An 18024-nucleotide genomic window follows, 5' to 3' on the forward strand; every position below is an offset into this window, starting at 1 on the left:
CATTTCTTCCCGCGTTTACCATCAAAGGTCACTGCAAAAACATGGAACAGCCCTGCAAGAGGAATGGGCATCCATCCAGCAAAACGGAAACGGGAATTAATTGCAAGCATGCGTCGGCGATGTCGAAGTCTTATTGAAGCTAGGAGACGTCACACAATATACTGAAATGAAAATTACACGAAAAAATTTTTTTAACACGAATTTCATTTTCGCTCTCATTGCTGATTTTTGGGGTAGCTCTGTTTCGCAAGTAATGTATCGAGCACTCGTGAAAATTCCATAGTTTTCCTGTTGGAACCTGTGTTTAGACATCTTAAAGACATCATTAAAGTATTTTTATGAATATTGTACAATTAAATGAATTTGATATACTACAAAAAAGTGATCCTTAGCAAATTTTGAGTAGTATACATTTAGAGTATATCATCGTAAATTAATATACCTCTGTGCAAAATTATTGAAAACACAGGAATGAAGCCGCACTGAGAAAATATATATTTTAATGTAAAAATTGTCTTCGATGCAATATATACAGTAAAGCACAATGCTTGTTCGAGATCCTTCTGACAAACAATGAAAATGACCACCACAAATAAACAAACAAATAAACAAAAAAGTATAGCCACACAGAGAAGGAGTTGATTAAACGGGAATTATATATCCTCCCTACTCCAGGGATTACTATCACTGTCGTTATATTAACGCCTGGATTATGTCATAACAAAACTGAAGGCTCTGTGTGTGACAACAAATAAACGGCATGGTCTTTGGTGTACATCAGAATGGAATAACGGTACACAGAGCTTGACTGTATGGCTTTGGAGTTGGGCGTCGCCGTCTCTGTATTATTGAAAAGAATCTCTGCAGGCGTGTTTTTGGTCAATTGTTTCTTTTGAACTGCATTCAGTTTAGTTATTAATTATTCCAGGGGTTGATATACCAACAGCGTTAGTGTAACTTCTATAATATTGAGGAAACAAAACGTACACCGGGAATTTTGGGCTGTGATATATGTCTATAACAAAGAATTATTCTTAGACAACCAAGACCATGGTAAAACATTAAGCTTTTCGTCCCCTAAGGACTTGTCATTTATGATAATGACAAAACAATTAACTACTTGGTGTTAATTAAATTCATCACTCGGATTGAAATATTTTAATTTTAAAATATCAAAATGATTTGGAATTGCTTCCCTTTTTAATTTTTGATAATGGATTTTGCATGCTTACTACATACATATCAATGAAATTGTCATGTAATATTTTTCAAATGAAATCGTTTAAGATATTTATTAGAAAAAATTTATTAAGTTTGAAGGCATATAAGACTGTGCAAATGACATCTTGTCTGCAAGTGTATTATACGTTCTATTACTGTGAAATACTTTTCGGTGGGGTTTAATTTTTCAAGGATTTCGTTTTTCACCAAAATCAATGAATTTATGTTCCCAAGAAAATTGATCTTTTTAATGAATATATACAAAGTCAGGTCCCTTTAAGCGTATATTTTGTGATGACATAATGATTGGCATTCCAATGCATTAAGTCTATTTCAGGGAGTACGATAAGAAATTCAAAGCACCAGTCGGAAAAACTTGTTCAAACAAAGATAGTTTTTACAACTTGGTAGACTATACTTACAAACGAATAATGAATTAAGTCTATCATGATATTATGAAATTATCAACGCTGTCTGAGTATCGACTGTGCATGTTCAACAGTAATCCATAAGGTCTTCTCAACGAATTTAAGTGCCAACGAAATTTTAAAACAAAAAGAAATCCACGAAAATTAAGCCCATCGAAATTAAGTGATTTCACAGCAACCCGTTAAACGATACATGGAGTCATTAAACACACCTAAAATAATTTACCAATTATTACCAGTCAACGTTTACCCTACTTTATTAAGTGCTTATGCCCTAAATCAAACCAGAATTAAATATGTGGATCATGGTTTTGTGTATGGTATCATTTTATTGCAGTAAACATACTTATTTCAGCGCAAATGCTAAAAAAATATCAGCACGATTATAAATTAGCACACTTCAATGATTCAATGCCGGGAATACCCTTTTACAAAACCCTACATCATGAAATAGCACTTTAAAGATAGCACGAAAAGCGCTAAAATAAAACCACCGCTAAAATAAAACCACCACTAAAATAATAATGTTTACAGTATAATCATACCGTATTCTATACTCTTGTATGACGACTTAAGATTATGGATTTCCGTTATGTCACATATGTATAAATGCATATACAAAAAATAAGCTCCATCTGGAGAGCATCGCTCCTCGGGTGTGTGAATTAATCTTAACTCTTGGCGGTTTGTGCTTCTCTTGGAAATCGAGATCACTGACCGTCCTATGTTATGGTATCCACACACTACTAACATGCTTTAAAATTCAGTCGATAGGCTACTAGTATGATGATAGAGCGCACACGAAAAATACAAAACTTCCTCGAAGGTGATTATACCACATTATTTTTTAACAGGAATCCTCAAACAAGTCATCTAATTATCCGCTTCGTCAAGATATATGTGGGGTACTACGGTGTTTGTCCTACAATGTTATTTCACAATCGTTTCTTTTTCTCATTATTTCACTCAATAATATGAGTCGATTTTGATTTCTGGAATGTTGTTATGTAATTCCTCTGTCTCTCCTTCCGGTAACATTGACACGGAAGGAATTGACTCCAGTGACCTTTGCCAAGGAGTCGTGGTTTCCGCAACGCTCATATCTATAAATAGATCCACATAATTGTCATCTACCACCGAATATCGTGGTAACAATCTTGCAGTTTGAGCACCAAGAGGAACGCCGTTACTGATAGGCTTGTCAAAATAGCCCATAATGTCAAATGCCTTGTTGCTATTGTCTGGGACCTTCTTTTCCTTGATATATGCGTCAATACTATGCTCTTTGGATTTTTCGTTTTTCTCCGTTTTTCCATTTTCTGTTGGTTCTTCTTTGTCCTCTAGTATAGTTTCAAGACTCTGGCTTGCCTTTTTTGGATTCAAACCACTTCCTTCGTCTATACTATTAGTCTCTGATCGTATTTCGCTACCGTCCGCCTCTGACGTTACATCGTTTTCAAATATAAGATCACAGAGAGGCCAGTTTTGTTTGAATTCGCTGATAATCTCGTCGATCTGACCTTTGAAGCTTAATGTTTTTAAATTTAGCTTAACTGACTTTCGTGGTAAAACGTTTTTCAAGAGCATTGGAACAAAACCACCTGCGAGCGTTGCAAGTGTCTGATTTGTAGAGGAAATTTGATGTACGTTTCCAAAAGCCATCACAACGATCATGACAAAGAAAAGAAAAATCACAATGATGAGGAATTTGCCAGTTGCACGTAGGAGGTTAATGTAAACAGGACCAGGTGCTCCATGGATACGCACCTCACAAAGCTTCTTAAACAGACGCAATGGAATTCTCGGTGTGTCGTACGAATCGAGGAACAACAACAGGTGTCCTATTCTCCAAGCTGGTTCTTTTTTCTCGAACGAGAGAATGGTGGGGATTTCATCAAGAGTCTCTGGTGGTTGCACTTGAAATGCAGCATTTTCTTGCATACTTGATGGCAGACTTGCTACTTTCTTTAAATCCTCAACTCTGTCCATCACATCCTCTATCACTGTCTTGTTGAAGGTGAGATAACTCTCGTAAACGTTATTGTAACAGTCGTGCATGTAAACTATGACTAACAATGCCATGGAGACATACCGAAGCGTACTGCCAGCATTCACGATAATACCCATCATGGTGAATGCTAGTACCTCAACTACAAGTCCAACTGCTTCCACGAATAGTAGCACAATAGCGTAGAGACAGGAAAGACAGAACAAACCAACGATTGCCTGTACGAGCAACCGTCTAATCATCATCAGTCGTCCAGAGCCCCACGTGCAGGGAAACACGTGATCATCGTCCGTGAATGCTGATTGCCGACTATGTACACTGTTATCAATCTTGGATAATTTTTGTTGGATTTTCTTTACGTGTTTTTTGGTTCTTGTTAGAGGTTTTATAGCATCTTTTGTATCGTCGCGATAAGATATTTTCTTCCTCGAGTGATACAACAGTCTGTACGATAGGTAAATTGTTGGTATACAATATAATGCGAAAATCACGAGACATAATGGTGCGGTGAAACTTGCGTAGATCGGACAAAGAATAATGGCGATTAGACCACATTTTCGAAACGGCCACAAACCAATACGCAGAATCACTTGAAGGACACTCGTTCTTTGCACGTTTAACATATCCTGAAGTGATCCTCTAGCAATGGATTTAAGTTTCTCTCTTGTAATTTCATCGGCGAAACCTATTATGAATCCAGCGGAAAAGTAAAAGACATAAGTAGCTATGAAAATTCCGTGTGTTGGTGTCAGAAACTGAATGATATTTCCACGGTAGAAATTAAATCCCATATGCAGATTAAGTTCCTTAGCTACCAGACTTCTTCGAATCATTTCTCCTTGTTCAAATTGATAGTAGATGTAAACACGTACGTAGTACGGGATTGGGACAAGAAACAGAAGCAGAATTTTCACTGTCATCTGCACGAACATATGCCACGTGCACTTGTGGGCGATTTGAGGCTCCAGGGACGCATATACACTTCTATCACAACACTCACGGAATGGGTCCAAGGCTTTTATCTTACATCGGATCAAATTATCGTATATTGTTCTTAGAAGTCCAGTAGGAGGTTCATTCTCTGGTATGATTCTCTTGCCTTTCACTTTCACTCGCAATTCTGGGATTTTTATAGGCACTATTTCATCCATGGGACATTCTTCTATGCTCTCTCGAAATTTCTTCCATTCCGATATGTCTTCAATGGTAAGTCGCTTCTTATAGCGTATGGATGTTTCGGTACTTTCAGTGATGAACATTTTCATTTTGAGTTCATCCTTAAGCTTGACTACGTATTCCGAGGCCACGTACGATGCACTGTACATATAGCTTGGTAGTAGAAGGGGACTAAAGAAAAACACAAGAATTTTGACGAGGGCGATACACACATAGAGCACTGTTATCCAGGCGTCCTCAACTTGGTCCGTACACACCGTATCACCATTGACGTTTTGGTGACAACATCTGTTGCCGAATTCTGCATATTCATCCGTTTTTTTCACAACCTCATTACACACATAAACGATGTTCTGCAAGTGAGTTTCACTTTCAAGCTCAGTCATTGTTTTCTTTACCGAACTGAAATCGTCTAAAATCAGTTGTCGGATTTTTTCTACTCTTTTTTCACCTGTCAAATTACCGAAACAACCAAACGGACTGTCGACAAGCTCAATGTTATTTGCTTCCACACCAATGGTAAGGATAGTCATAGACAGAACATCGTAATGGAAGGACAACATAAGAAGCGTTCTCCCGTGCTGTGTACGGGTCCTGTGCCACCTCCAGGGTTTGTAGTTCATACCAAGGTCCTTGTACAGCGGGTCCGTACTGTAATTTGCCATGCTGAAGTGGAATTCGTTCAACTGAACCCAAGCGTCATCCATGTATTTCGAAAATGTGTCATCGACTGGCTTGATGCTACATTTTGCGGCTTGGATATCCTGGACACTTTTGCCCGTCGGAGAAACAGCATTACTGCTTGTTGTCAGAGCACAAAGGAGAACCGCCTTCACAAACAACACAGAAACAGATGACGTCATTGCTGATGGGGTCTACATGTCAACAGTTGTCTGAAAAGAGAGAATGGTAGTTATATCATGAGAGGTTATATATGCGTCTATATAGCGTCATGTGATGTAATGAATTACACTTGAAATAAACTTATGAATTATTCATGCATATTCATTTGAATCCCACTTCTGCACTTGCAATGAACTTTTCATCACGCCAAACGGAAGATGTCAAACTAAATCGATAGAAATTGGCTAAAACTATGAATGAAGTTTGAGCTAAAGATTAATTATATTAATGATCTAGAATAATTAATAAGATATTGTTATAGAAAAATATGTATCCCTTATTTATTAACTTTACCCATATCCATGATGGATAGCTAATATTTCCTAACGTTATGTGTAAATTTCTTCATTATATTCACATTATATCAACAGGAAATAAAATATGATGAATGCTACCACAAAAAGTGTATAATAGTTCAATGCAATTATTTAAGTAGTTGTTACAATGATAGCGAAACCACATCACAGACAATGACTGGCGAATACATATGTATGGAATGTGAAGCGTTGTCGCCGTAACATAGCTGATATACAATCAATTGATGTTTGTTATATATGAGGACAATGTGAAATGTTAATTACAGTGATAACTACATGTCATTCGTCACGTGACGTCATCTGTCAATCCCAGTTAACTGCTGTCAGTGGTAATATATACTACCACGTGCCAGCAACTAAGCAATTTAGACATACAACTTTATGTTAAACGTTTTCACATGAAAGACATACACGCGAGCAAAATAGTTAAAACTTTTAAGCAGAAAGATAAAATGTATCCCTTAATGAAATAAAATGTGATGATCTGCATTAAAATTGCAGAAAAACTTATTTGATTTTTTTAAAAATTACACGGTTAAAATGCAGCGTTGAGCGGACATTTTTCAGTAAAATTGGTACTTTTAGTACATTTTAAGGATTTTCATAACTTGATCTATGTGAACGAAAAAGTGTATTTTTATTACTACTTAATATTATTCCATTATCATCATCATCACTTGGTGTCGCATATATCTTAAAATACGTTGACCAAGTTTTTTTTTTATCTTCCTGACAAAACACTTACATTTTGTCACAAATATTGACTATATGTCCCTTGTATATGATACGTAAATCCAAGATTTTCCAAAAGAGAAAAACAACCAGGTAATAACTCAAAAATAAGTTGTAGATTGAATTCTGATAAAAAAAAAACGTTCACCCTAACGGAAAAAACGTGTACCGGAACGTAATTTAGTAGATACTTCATATACCATGTGTGAGCGATGAAAAACCATATCTGCTACCATTCACGGATATATCCAAAGGGCACCACACTGATATTGTGATAGTCTTTCTGGGATGAAGTAAACTATCTTATATTTCATTATCCAATCAAATATAAAAGGCCAGTTAAAGTGTACGATAGCTCAGGTTAAGGTTAATTAACTGTACGGATCTACCTCATTCAAAATAATAACTTTAACGCATGAAAAGTTAATGAATTTAAATTATCCATTGACCTATTTCAACTGCAATGTTTGCCTTTTCAAATATTTGACCCCTTTATAAATCATCCTTCATTCCGACAGCCGTTTCAAAGACTCATTTGTATACTTTTAAATCCGAATATATTTCAATGACCAATTAAATAAACACATACAACTTTTTAATGTTATGGGTTAACGGTACACATAAATCACGTGACTTGATGAATCGTCAAACGTGACTCAGTTAACAAAATACAAAATAATTTTCATTTGCATTATCTACATTCATTCAAGTAAACAATCACGTCCATACCACCATTAACCCTTGTTTATTTATCTGTATGCTGCTGATATCACCTTTTCCAAACTTAGACCAATGAACGTAATTTGTAATTGGGATCTTCAGTTATCTTGGTGTGAGCGTACTCTATAGTAGTGATTCAATTATATCCCATACATGCAATTTCTATATAAGTGAACCAGTTCAGTTTGAAATCGGTCTTATTGAAATACTGCATAATTTGGAATGAAGCATAATCTCTATTAAAATGTGTTACTAATTATTCTTCCGGTTATAATGGATGCTGGACAATTTGCAGTATATTTTCGCTTCCCTAATGCATAAGATTTAAGAACCTGGTTCGAATGTAATTTTTCTTAAAAGTTAACGGATCCAATGTTCAAGCGCCAGCTTAATGTCGTACTCAACTGCAATACTCTAATTTCAGCAAATATGACCCTATACTAGTAATACATGTATATATGAATAATGGCAAATCGCTGTAATGCTTCATTTGTTTAAAATTACATACTACAATATACATGTCACCCATGAAAACAACTTCTAACTTATGTAGTCGTTTTGTACTCGTCAATGATACTAAAATTCAAAATTCAAAATAGAAATTTAAATCTAAATGCCAATTGTTTGGACAAAAATGCATTTTGAATTTACCTGAAGTACACGTGCTTACTTCAATGCGATTTCGTTATCATGTCATCACTTGGTCACCAACGCTTGATAAGATTGTCGTTAACGAGTTATTTATATCACAAATGGACATGTTTCATCTAAATAAACTAAGTGTATGTGAATACTACATTTTCCCCAGAAATTCATGATCTTTTATAACAAATTAAAAAAAAACTTTAGCTATTATTATATGAGATTATTAGTGAACAATGGAGGCAACACGGATCAAACAGAAAAATGAAGTAAGATGTAAATATTTACATTGCATACAACCGTTTCCAATATTTAATTCAGAATCAATATCGAATGTCATTTCCTTCGGGAAAATTATTACAATTTTCACAATTTAAATACACCAAAAACTCGAAAATGTCATCTATAGGCATGATGTTTTGTAAGTGCTTTAAGATATGGATGAAACACATGTATGAGGTACTTATATGTAGACTTACTCACAGTGCTTACAACTGCCTCCGAAACAATGTGATCCTGGATGTATATTCAATGGCATTTCCTTCGAAAGGAATTACTGCAACACAACTAGCCCCGTACAAATATCCCCAAGGAATATGAGATTCCAAATCAACATCCGATTTCATTTCCTTCGACAGTTATCATTACAAAACCTTGGTCGACGTCGACATCTTCTTAACAGAGGTCGAGTTGTATGACCTGCTTACCACTGCAGACTAAGTTTAAACATCATTGAGAAAGCCTGACGGTTTTATGACGGTTTTGACAGGAGTGAAGAGCCATATCTCATTGTCGATACTATGTTTAGGTAAACGTAGGTCATTTCATATAAGCTTCATATATCATCATTGACAAAACCGCTGTTAATTCAGATACAAATATACTTAGCATTGGTGAAATATTTACCGGTTTACAAATATGTCATGACAAGGGATATTAAATAATTTACAAGCTGACATGACATAGTGTATTTTAGATATATTACACCTAAAGTATATGGGTTACACGAGATATGAACTACCTTTTACAATATTATTTGTATGAATCATAATTTTGAAAAAGCTCGTCTCTCAAATTCCTTAATGCAAAGACACTGTTTATTTCGAAGTAATTAGAAATCAACACATGATATATTTGAACATACACGTTGTACATGTAGTAGGGATTTTCTATGAAGTCGAAAGTTACACTCTATTTAGACTTAACTGTTTTTTCCTTTATTTTCTTCATTTTTTGATTAAGCGCTTCTAAGGTAAACTATTTAAACAAATATTTGAGGAAAACTACCATTATTTAATGCCTGAACCGGTCTTAGTTGTTTAAATATGAAATGTTTTTCTATGAAATAGATATGCGATATTAAGATAAGGCTGCTTTAAAACAACAGTTTCGTTGCATTATGAAGATTCCTTCCGAATTCGTTACATTACTCGAAGACAGATTCTTATCTTTAGTGTCATAGCGAATTTTCACTATTGTAGGTTACACAAACATGGTTGTGGATATTTCTAATTCTGATCAATCATTGACCCCATGACCCCATATACTTAGTCTGTATTTCATTTTATCACATTTCTTCATCTTCGGTTAATATCATTTAGAGGGATGATAAAACAATGGATCAACCTAATCGAAATGCTATACCTGTATGATACCCATAAGTATAGATTTGTCAACAGTATATCGTATAGTTTTCCCTAGTCATACAATGTGACATAGAAATATGTTAATGATGTTCAAGGCACATAAAAAGTGTATAAATGTTACGAAAGGTGTGTTTTTATGAGCGACGTATGGCTTCCGTGTTTCCTTATAGAGTGTAATGGTGGATGGACGTGCGTGTACATAGAAGTAGTTGTACTATCGGGATGATATACTAACTGTTGGGAGGTGTGAATAACCTACTTATGTGGTTTATACTATACGTTCACAAGTATGACATTTACTGTCAATGGAACAGCAGTATCAGGGGTGATATATGCGGTATAAGTACCGTATAGTTCTTAGATTTCATGGGTGTAAAATGTACTGTTTGGAACCCATTCGTGGGGTTTTATTTTAGCGAGTTATCTTTTCAGCCTTTGGAAGCATCATTGATAGGACTGGTTGTAAGATATATAACTACATTTGCCATAATAATGAACTTACGAATTAAAACACGAATATTAACAACAGTAATGGAGTATATGCACTATCATTATTTATTGCTCAATTCTAATTCAACAGTGGCCAAAGTTTAGATTTACATTTAAGAAGAAATTGTTGACTTTATTTATAATCACTGACGATATTTAGGAGGATTTTCGTGGTGGTCTTATACCCTTCTCCCGCATTATAAGGGGTATTGTTTGCTGAGTGTCGTTGTCGAACACCCATGAGTGATTGAACTACGCGATGCGGCATTTTTTAAGTGCAACGAGCGTTACGTGGTGCAATCAACGTGGGTCTCCGACGATGACTTTGTGTTTGAGTTGTAATTAGTTTGACTGTTTCCTCTGTAGAAGACGGGGATTTTCAGTAAATAACTGATAGATAACTAAATTCACATAGAAGGGAATATCAACTAAATGAAAACCAGTTCTTTGAAAAGAGTCCTGTGTTTAGAAGATTGAGCCCTGGATAGAATTTTGACCCGGCATCTGGTTGGCTGGTTAATTCGGAATTAAAATAGGTAGTAGAAATGTTTTTTGACATGCAATTATTTCTTGTTAAAAATGATATGAAGTTGGAAATCCAGATTGAAATTTAGATTCAAAATATCAATTTTTGTAACAAATAAAATAATAGGTTAAAACTTCAGTGCCAATGCACCTTATTCCAAACTGGCTACCCTGTTTGAGCTGAAGATTTCGATCTTTTTTTTTCTATTTAGTGTTAAATGAGAACCTAGACTTATGCTACACCACACAATTACTGCTATTATCAAATTATTAAACTTTAACGCTGTGGTATATGGAACAGCATTTAGCTTATTGGTATCTATAACGAATGTATTCATTGTCCTAACAAATTCACTTTTCCCATTGAGATGTGATATCTAGGACATGTCGCAGCAGTTGAAAGCGATGTACTAGCGAGTAACCCATAGAAATCTGACGCCGACAACTACCTAATAATGTTGAGTTCTGAGGCGGCAGGATACTCATTCATAAAGTGGATAGCATACTTGAATAAAGCATTATTTTGCGCGTTCGTATAGGAAGTTGACATTTATTGGCTTCCTTAACGTTCGCTTGTATAACACTGTAGGGTAGACTTGTTAAATTCGGGGTTTTTTTTCCTAAAAACCTTGTTTGTGATCCATATCCCGAGGAGAATATGGGGTTTCAAGATACCAAAACAACGTTGGCAAAGTACGAGCTATATTGTGACGTCAAAAAAACCGCTTCATTATGTTATAATCACCGGAAGGTGGGACGACTCGCACTTTACCTGCTTCGTTTTAGTGTTTCAAAACCGACGTATTAAGAAGGTCCAATTTTTAAAAAATATTCCGGAGAATAACAACCAACTTGCGGCCATAACCTAATGAAACTGACTCAATGTCATGCTGGAATGAGCAATCACAGACATCCTAACCAATTCGTCAATATTAGAGGCGATGGAACAAAAAATTAAAACTTTTTCTACTCGATGTCGGTAGGGCCATTTAAGTGAATTATATTATTTTGAGAAAAAAATTAAGGAATGTAAAAAATATTTAAAATCAAATGAATGTAAAATGCAAGTCGATAATAAATACTATATATAGTAATGTATATCATATACCTGATATATTTCTGCTAACGTATTGTGCAATATGCTTAAGTCGACTGAAGTATGCATATCTTTTATACTGAAAAATACGAAAGATGTCAATTTGGTGGGAAAATAATGGAACTGCACATGGCTTCACGCACAGGTGGTCACATATACATTCGTAATGGAACTTTCGAACTATATTATTAAAGTATTAAAATTGTACGTGACTGTTGTCTCCTCTGTGTTTGATACAATCAATACATTTCGCTTTTGTCACAGGCGTGAAGATACATGTGACAATTACTTGCAATGTATTACGTAGGATGACTGCCATATCACTTTTTGTACTCTGTATATCACGGAATGGGGTTTGATGGTTATCTGAACCTGAAAAATGAACTGCGTTTTGTATTATAAAGCAATAAAAAACTTACTTTGTGGAGACAAGTTGATAAAAAAGTTCGCAGCTAAGCTTGATATGTACCCGCTTATAACGCCGTGGAGTTGTGGATGATTGTGAAGCATTTTAGCCACTCTCAATGTCAAAATTCTGAAATGTATTAAAAACGAAAATACTCCCATGAATAATAAACCTGGTGGAACAAATCCCCATTAGAAGTAAACAGCCACATAACCATAGTCCATGATAAAGGGCTGACACGTCACCCGACAGGAGAATATATCTAAGGAGGAAAAGAAACTTCAGGGTAAGGATTAAAGTCCACAAATGAAAGTGATACAATCCTGCTGTTGCTGTTTACCTGCATACATCTATATTAAATTTTTGGCAATGTATAAAAGCAAGAACTTATCGGAAAATATATTTGTACGGATTTTGTTTTGTTTTTTGTTTTGCTTCGAGTTCAATATTTTTCGCATGAAGTATTTCAATGATATTTTTGTGTTCAGTTGTCTTACTTATATATGTTAAGTTTATTTGATAGAATAACGGATGAAGCGATACTCTTATTTTTGCGATTTTTACATAGAAATCAACTTTGTTTATAAAGTTTAGATTCAAACTTATAAATACCTTTTCGTGTCGTTATCTTTCCGTCCACATTGATATCACCATGACATTTAACATGTTTATCTCGATTTATGTTGTTTTATTAATACGATAACTTCATTTGTTATATTAAATAATGCCAATCAAAATTTTATTTTTCCTTTGAAAGTGCAACATACGCCACAGGGCAAATCGCATCGGGTTAATCAGTGTAACTGCAATTGGTAAGTATATTACTCACCTAATATAATCATTTTTAAATAATTTTACAATAAAAAATATTTTATAAATATAATTTTAACAATAATAATGTATTACAAACGTATTATAACTTTAGACAGTGTATCTTTCACTTATAACGCGACGTTTATGCGCAAAAACTATTTTTTAGTGAATTTGATTCTAACCTTCCAATTCATTATACAATGTATATACATATTTCCTTTGCTGTTGTAATATGTAATTTATCAAATGTGAATTTGCTATATTTAAGAAAAGAAAGGAGTGAAATTCACTATGAATGAATTATGCCATTTGTGAATGATGGTGTAAAAAAGTTTTTTAAGAATTTTAAGATAATATTTTTTATATCTAAAATAAAATACAATGATATCATTACAATTATATAATGCATAGTGTATGAAAGTACGGCACATGGTGGTACAAAAACATGCAATATTTAATTAGAGAAGAATTTAAACAATGGCTCACACAATTTCCAGGGACTCAAAGGTCATTCATATTTCGAAAAGGAGTCCAGCGGGCAATCGGAACTCCTTGGATGTATAAGATGTCAATGCACGTCAGTTACATCCGAAGGGTTCCGATTGCTCTCTCTGGTGTTGACTATACCATTATCCAACATATATCATACGGAATTTCAATATCCGGATTGATACATATGAAAAAGACGATTATTCTTCCATCAATTACATTGATGCCATTGATACACTTACATTTTGAAATGGATTGAGATACCTATGCACGATGCATTATACATTATGTGGCTGAATTCATAATCGTCAAGATCAATCATGATGCATTAATGATGATGGTGTTTTGTCTGTATATAGTTTAATGAATGATCGTTTACGTATATATAACGATAAAATCATGATTTATACACACATATTGTACATGATTAATTTGTCATTTCGCATTGGCCACAAACACGACACGTGATCACGAGTAAGAAACTTTATCAGAAGGATTTACAATGTCTGAAGAGACGATGAAAAATAATATCATAAACACGTTGTTGTTTCGTCATTATCACGCATTACTTTAATGTTTGGTACCGAAATTTAAAACAAATTGCCAAACTCCGCCCACATCAAATAATTTGCCTATCTTCCTCCACGACTAGGATAACATCTGCTGTTTTATCAGTATTTATAATGTGTCTGTAAATCGGTTTTTTTCAGTCATGCTATTAATTTAATCATATTAAAACTCAAATCAGCATCTTAAAGGATGGTTAAAATGAGAGTTTTCTTTTAATTTACTACATTGCTAATGTTGCTAATTACGACTAACAGGTGAAGCTAGGTCGTAGCACATGTATAACAAGAGGTCTAAAGGGCCTGTATCGCTCACCTTACATGTTGGCTAATCACAGTATAGATAATGGTTTATCTTCTCAAATTTTGCAATGCAATATTAGGGGAAATGGGGGTAATGCTTTAAAGTTTTGAACTGAATATGTAACCCAAATGTTTAAACATCCAAGTCAATTGAAAAGTATGAAAACGAGAAATGACCGAATCCACAGTTCGGAACACAAACACAAAATATATAAAAACGTTAATTTAATAATGAATTGATTGTCTAAATTTAAATTATTGGTTATAATTGCTTAGGCCATAGATTATGTCTGTTTAGGATTAGCCGACCGACCCTATTTTTTTTACCTCCGACTCTATTTTTTCCCCTTTTCTACGGAAAAATTCCAAAGTCTGGGTTTCGATCTCACACTCTGGTTCCGGTCATTACTTTAGAGTGAAATACACTAAACAATCCTCTGCATCCTATTTTGTTTTTGTTAATGTAATCCTAAACATAAATATTTTGGCCTTATTCTTGACATTCTATTATAGCCATTCAACATATCCATTTCATAGTGCAATCTCACTGTAACATCCAGTCTAAAGGAGCAAGTGTCTTGATGGGGATTTTGGTAATATTAATTCTAGCTCAGAAACATTTCATTTCACTTAAAGATAACATGCGTGATTTTTTTCTTCATATTTTAATAAATAGTCATTTAAAACTTGTGAATAGCAACTTGCAAGTACCTCAGCCCCAAAATAATCTGTTATTTGTTATTTGGACAGCTGAACATTGTTAGAGTAAAAAGAAACATATTTTACATTCAATATGCTATTGGTATAAACAACAATTGAAATGAAAAACTTTTACGTCACAGTGTACAATCCACTGACACACTCCGCATTCTTTTTCAATGAAAACTAACTAACGTCATTATTTGCACACAGCAATCAGATTGACATACATATCAGATTACCAACTCATTAAAATATTTAACAGTTGTCTTAAACTTTGTCGATAATGTAAAACCACGAGGTTTGCCATAAAATGAGTCATAATATTTTTACAAATAAATTACCATAAAAGGTATTCTAGTAAAACACAACTATAACAATCTCCAAGGAGTATTTCAATGTAGAAAATAGGTATAAAACTCTTTTCCCATACAAGGAGACAGCGATGACAAACTGAGGTATACCACATCAATATACACGGACAAATTTAAGGATTTGCTCAAACACCAACGATATCAATCAGAAAAAATAATGAAGCATCGAGATAACTAAAACCAGTCGCAACAATTCGCTTTTACAAGCTAAATAAAAGATAAAAAGTATTTGAAGTCATTTTAAGGAATAAATCAAACACAGAGATACAAGCCATATGATAACCAACAGCTTGCATACACTATGATGATCATAATAGACCAAATTGAAATTTAAATATATATCGAACAAGTCCTACCTTGTAGCTGCATCCGTGTGTCCCATTTCTCTAATCTTACAACTCTAAAATCGCATACCTCTCTTACCTTATTCATTCTAAGTTCAAAGTTCTGCTAATCTTGTTTGTTCATACAACAGGTTATTCAACCTACATCCTCTAAAATCAATTTCGTGTCACCATGTTCTCCCTTGCACTATCTAATTCCGAATATCACAAAGTACACAACTTACTGACTATTTATCACAAATGTAAATCACTTTAAGCATACAAGGTATCACCGTGCCCTTACCCCAGCCTAAAACATGTCAAATTATCCCTCCTAAAAGACATACCTCTCTCGCTGCAGATGACGAGTAGGAATCCAATTTAAAAACATGTCAAAGCTTATCAGCTGTTTTAAAAGCGTGGGTACACTCATTTATAACCCGTGGGGATAATGGTTTGATTAGGGTGTCGTTGTAGGCCGTGTGGGAGGTGAGAATAAGTAACGCCCTGTACATTATACTTAATCTTACGTGTTCGAGATATGTATGTTAATGAATTATCCATAATGATTTATATATGTGGTATATTTATAGAACTAACGTTCACCATGACAATTTGTAAGGCTTATCGCCATCATACTAACTGAATAAAAATAATCAACATGATCTAAAATAAACTTACCTTGATTATAGAAAGCATTCCTATCCACTATGATTATAGTTAAGTTTTGTTCAAAACAACGTTGAAACTCTTTGATAGTATATATTTAACTGCATAACCCATCTTACTTCGGCCAGTTTCATCAATTTTTGGTATTATCAAACCTTTTTATTGATAACATAAAATTCATATAATGAAATAAAAAAGAAATTCAGCATAGTCCACAGAAGCCCAAAGCGTATTCAATTCTGCAAACGGAAACTTACATAATCCAAATCCCTCTCGATAACAGTCCGTGAATTAATTTTCATTAAAGCTGCAAGGTGAAGATAAAATAGACAAGAAAACCTTCTTTCAGCATTAAAGTCCGAGGTAAATGACTGCGGGATTACTAGATAATGATGTCTAGTAGCACACCTGTCTATAGCGGTGAGTATAACAAGGTCCTTGTGTATCAGAGGTGTGCAGCCCTTTGATATAGGGGCACGATAGAATCTTACTGTGATTGCCTTGACGATCGATAATTTACCTATTTATATTCCGAGCTATGTAGACACGTTCTGCCTGAAATCACTTTATTTTCATTTCCTTTACGTATCTCAACGGGAGTTCACACCCTTCTTCGTATACGTGTAAAGTTATTAGGGTAAGCACACAGCAGGTCTAGTGTAGTTTCACCGCTGAAAAAAACCCTGATGAATGACAATGAATTGATACGAGTTTGAGTGACTACAGAAAGGTAACACTATGTTTTCCATCTGCAACGATAATTTAACGTAATTTTTCTTAACTTTACTACGTGCAGGACATATATTGAAAAAATGAATTGCGTATGAGCACCTTGAAACCTGATATCACGTTATAACCTTTGCAACTGGATTGTTATTTGATATCACATATTTGATTTTTGTCATATCGAGCTGCTGACTAAAATGAATTTCCAAAGTGCCTTCGATCACAAATGTACATGTTTGGAACAATTCGCTTCGAGTAACTGTTAAAACAATGGTCATCATTTATTATTATTCAAAATCGTCAAGTACCTTCATTCTTTTTATCTTTTTAAAGATATTCTTATCATTGATAATATTTCAGTATTTCATTTATGGAGTCATTGTAATACATTGGTTTTACCAACTCAATAAGTGAATAATTCATTCTTTAATTGTTTTTTTAGTTCATATATTCATTACTTATTCATTAAGTAATTCATTAATTCTCTCGGCCAGGTGTCGATAGGTGGATGTACGGTTGCCCATTAATCTAAAGCCCAGTGTCTTGATATTGTCATCCCAACAATTAGGCTATATAGAAGGGACAGACAATGTGGGCGAGTGGTTAAAGTGTAGGTCATTCAATAAAAAGATCCCACCTTATATACCTAAATTAATTCGTCAGAAGCGTTTCAATATTTCCCTTTCACTCAAAAGGAAAATAAAAACAAATAATTCTAATTAATAAACAAAAATGGGTACATTTTTAAAGATA

At 34.3% G+C, this 18024-nt stretch overlaps 1 protein-coding gene across 3 annotated transcripts; it reads right to left on the reverse strand.

Moving 5' to 3' along the window:
• Nucleotides 1-483: 483 nt before the first annotated feature.
• Nucleotides 484-17147, reverse strand: LOC138328590 (uncharacterized). 3 transcript variants are annotated; one of them, XM_069275473.1, is made up of 3 exons: nt 16803-17147; nt 12323-12438; nt 484-5726 (listed from the first exon to the last, which is right to left on the reverse strand). In XM_069275473.1, exon 3 carries the CDS (start codon nt 5694-5696, stop codon nt 2616-2618), a length of 3081 nt encoding a protein of 1026 aa, XP_069131574.1. In that variant the 5' UTR covers nt 5697-5726; nt 12323-12438; nt 16803-17147; the 3' UTR covers nt 484-2615. The 3 variants fall into 3 exon arrangements, with proteins under 3 accessions (XP_069131574.1, XP_069131576.1, XP_069131575.1); XM_069275475.1 differs by lacking the exon at nt 16803-17147 and adding an exon at nt 16224-16317; XM_069275474.1 differs by lacking the exon at nt 16803-17147 and adding an exon at nt 15977-16173.
• Between the last annotated feature and the right edge of the window lie 877 nt (nt 17148-18024).

The sequence above is a fragment of the Argopecten irradians genome, chromosome 7 (assembly GCF_041381155.1).
Source record: "Argopecten irradians isolate NY chromosome 7, Ai_NY, whole genome shotgun sequence".
Classification (NCBI taxonomy): domain Eukaryota; kingdom Metazoa; phylum Mollusca; class Bivalvia; order Pectinida; family Pectinidae; genus Argopecten; species Argopecten irradians.

What these genes read in the sequence shown, in the direction of transcription:
- LOC138328590 (XM_069275473.1), bottom strand. Translation starts at nt 5,696, where the DNA reads ATGACGTCATCTGTTTCTGTGTTGTTTGTGAAGGCGGTTCTCCTTTGT.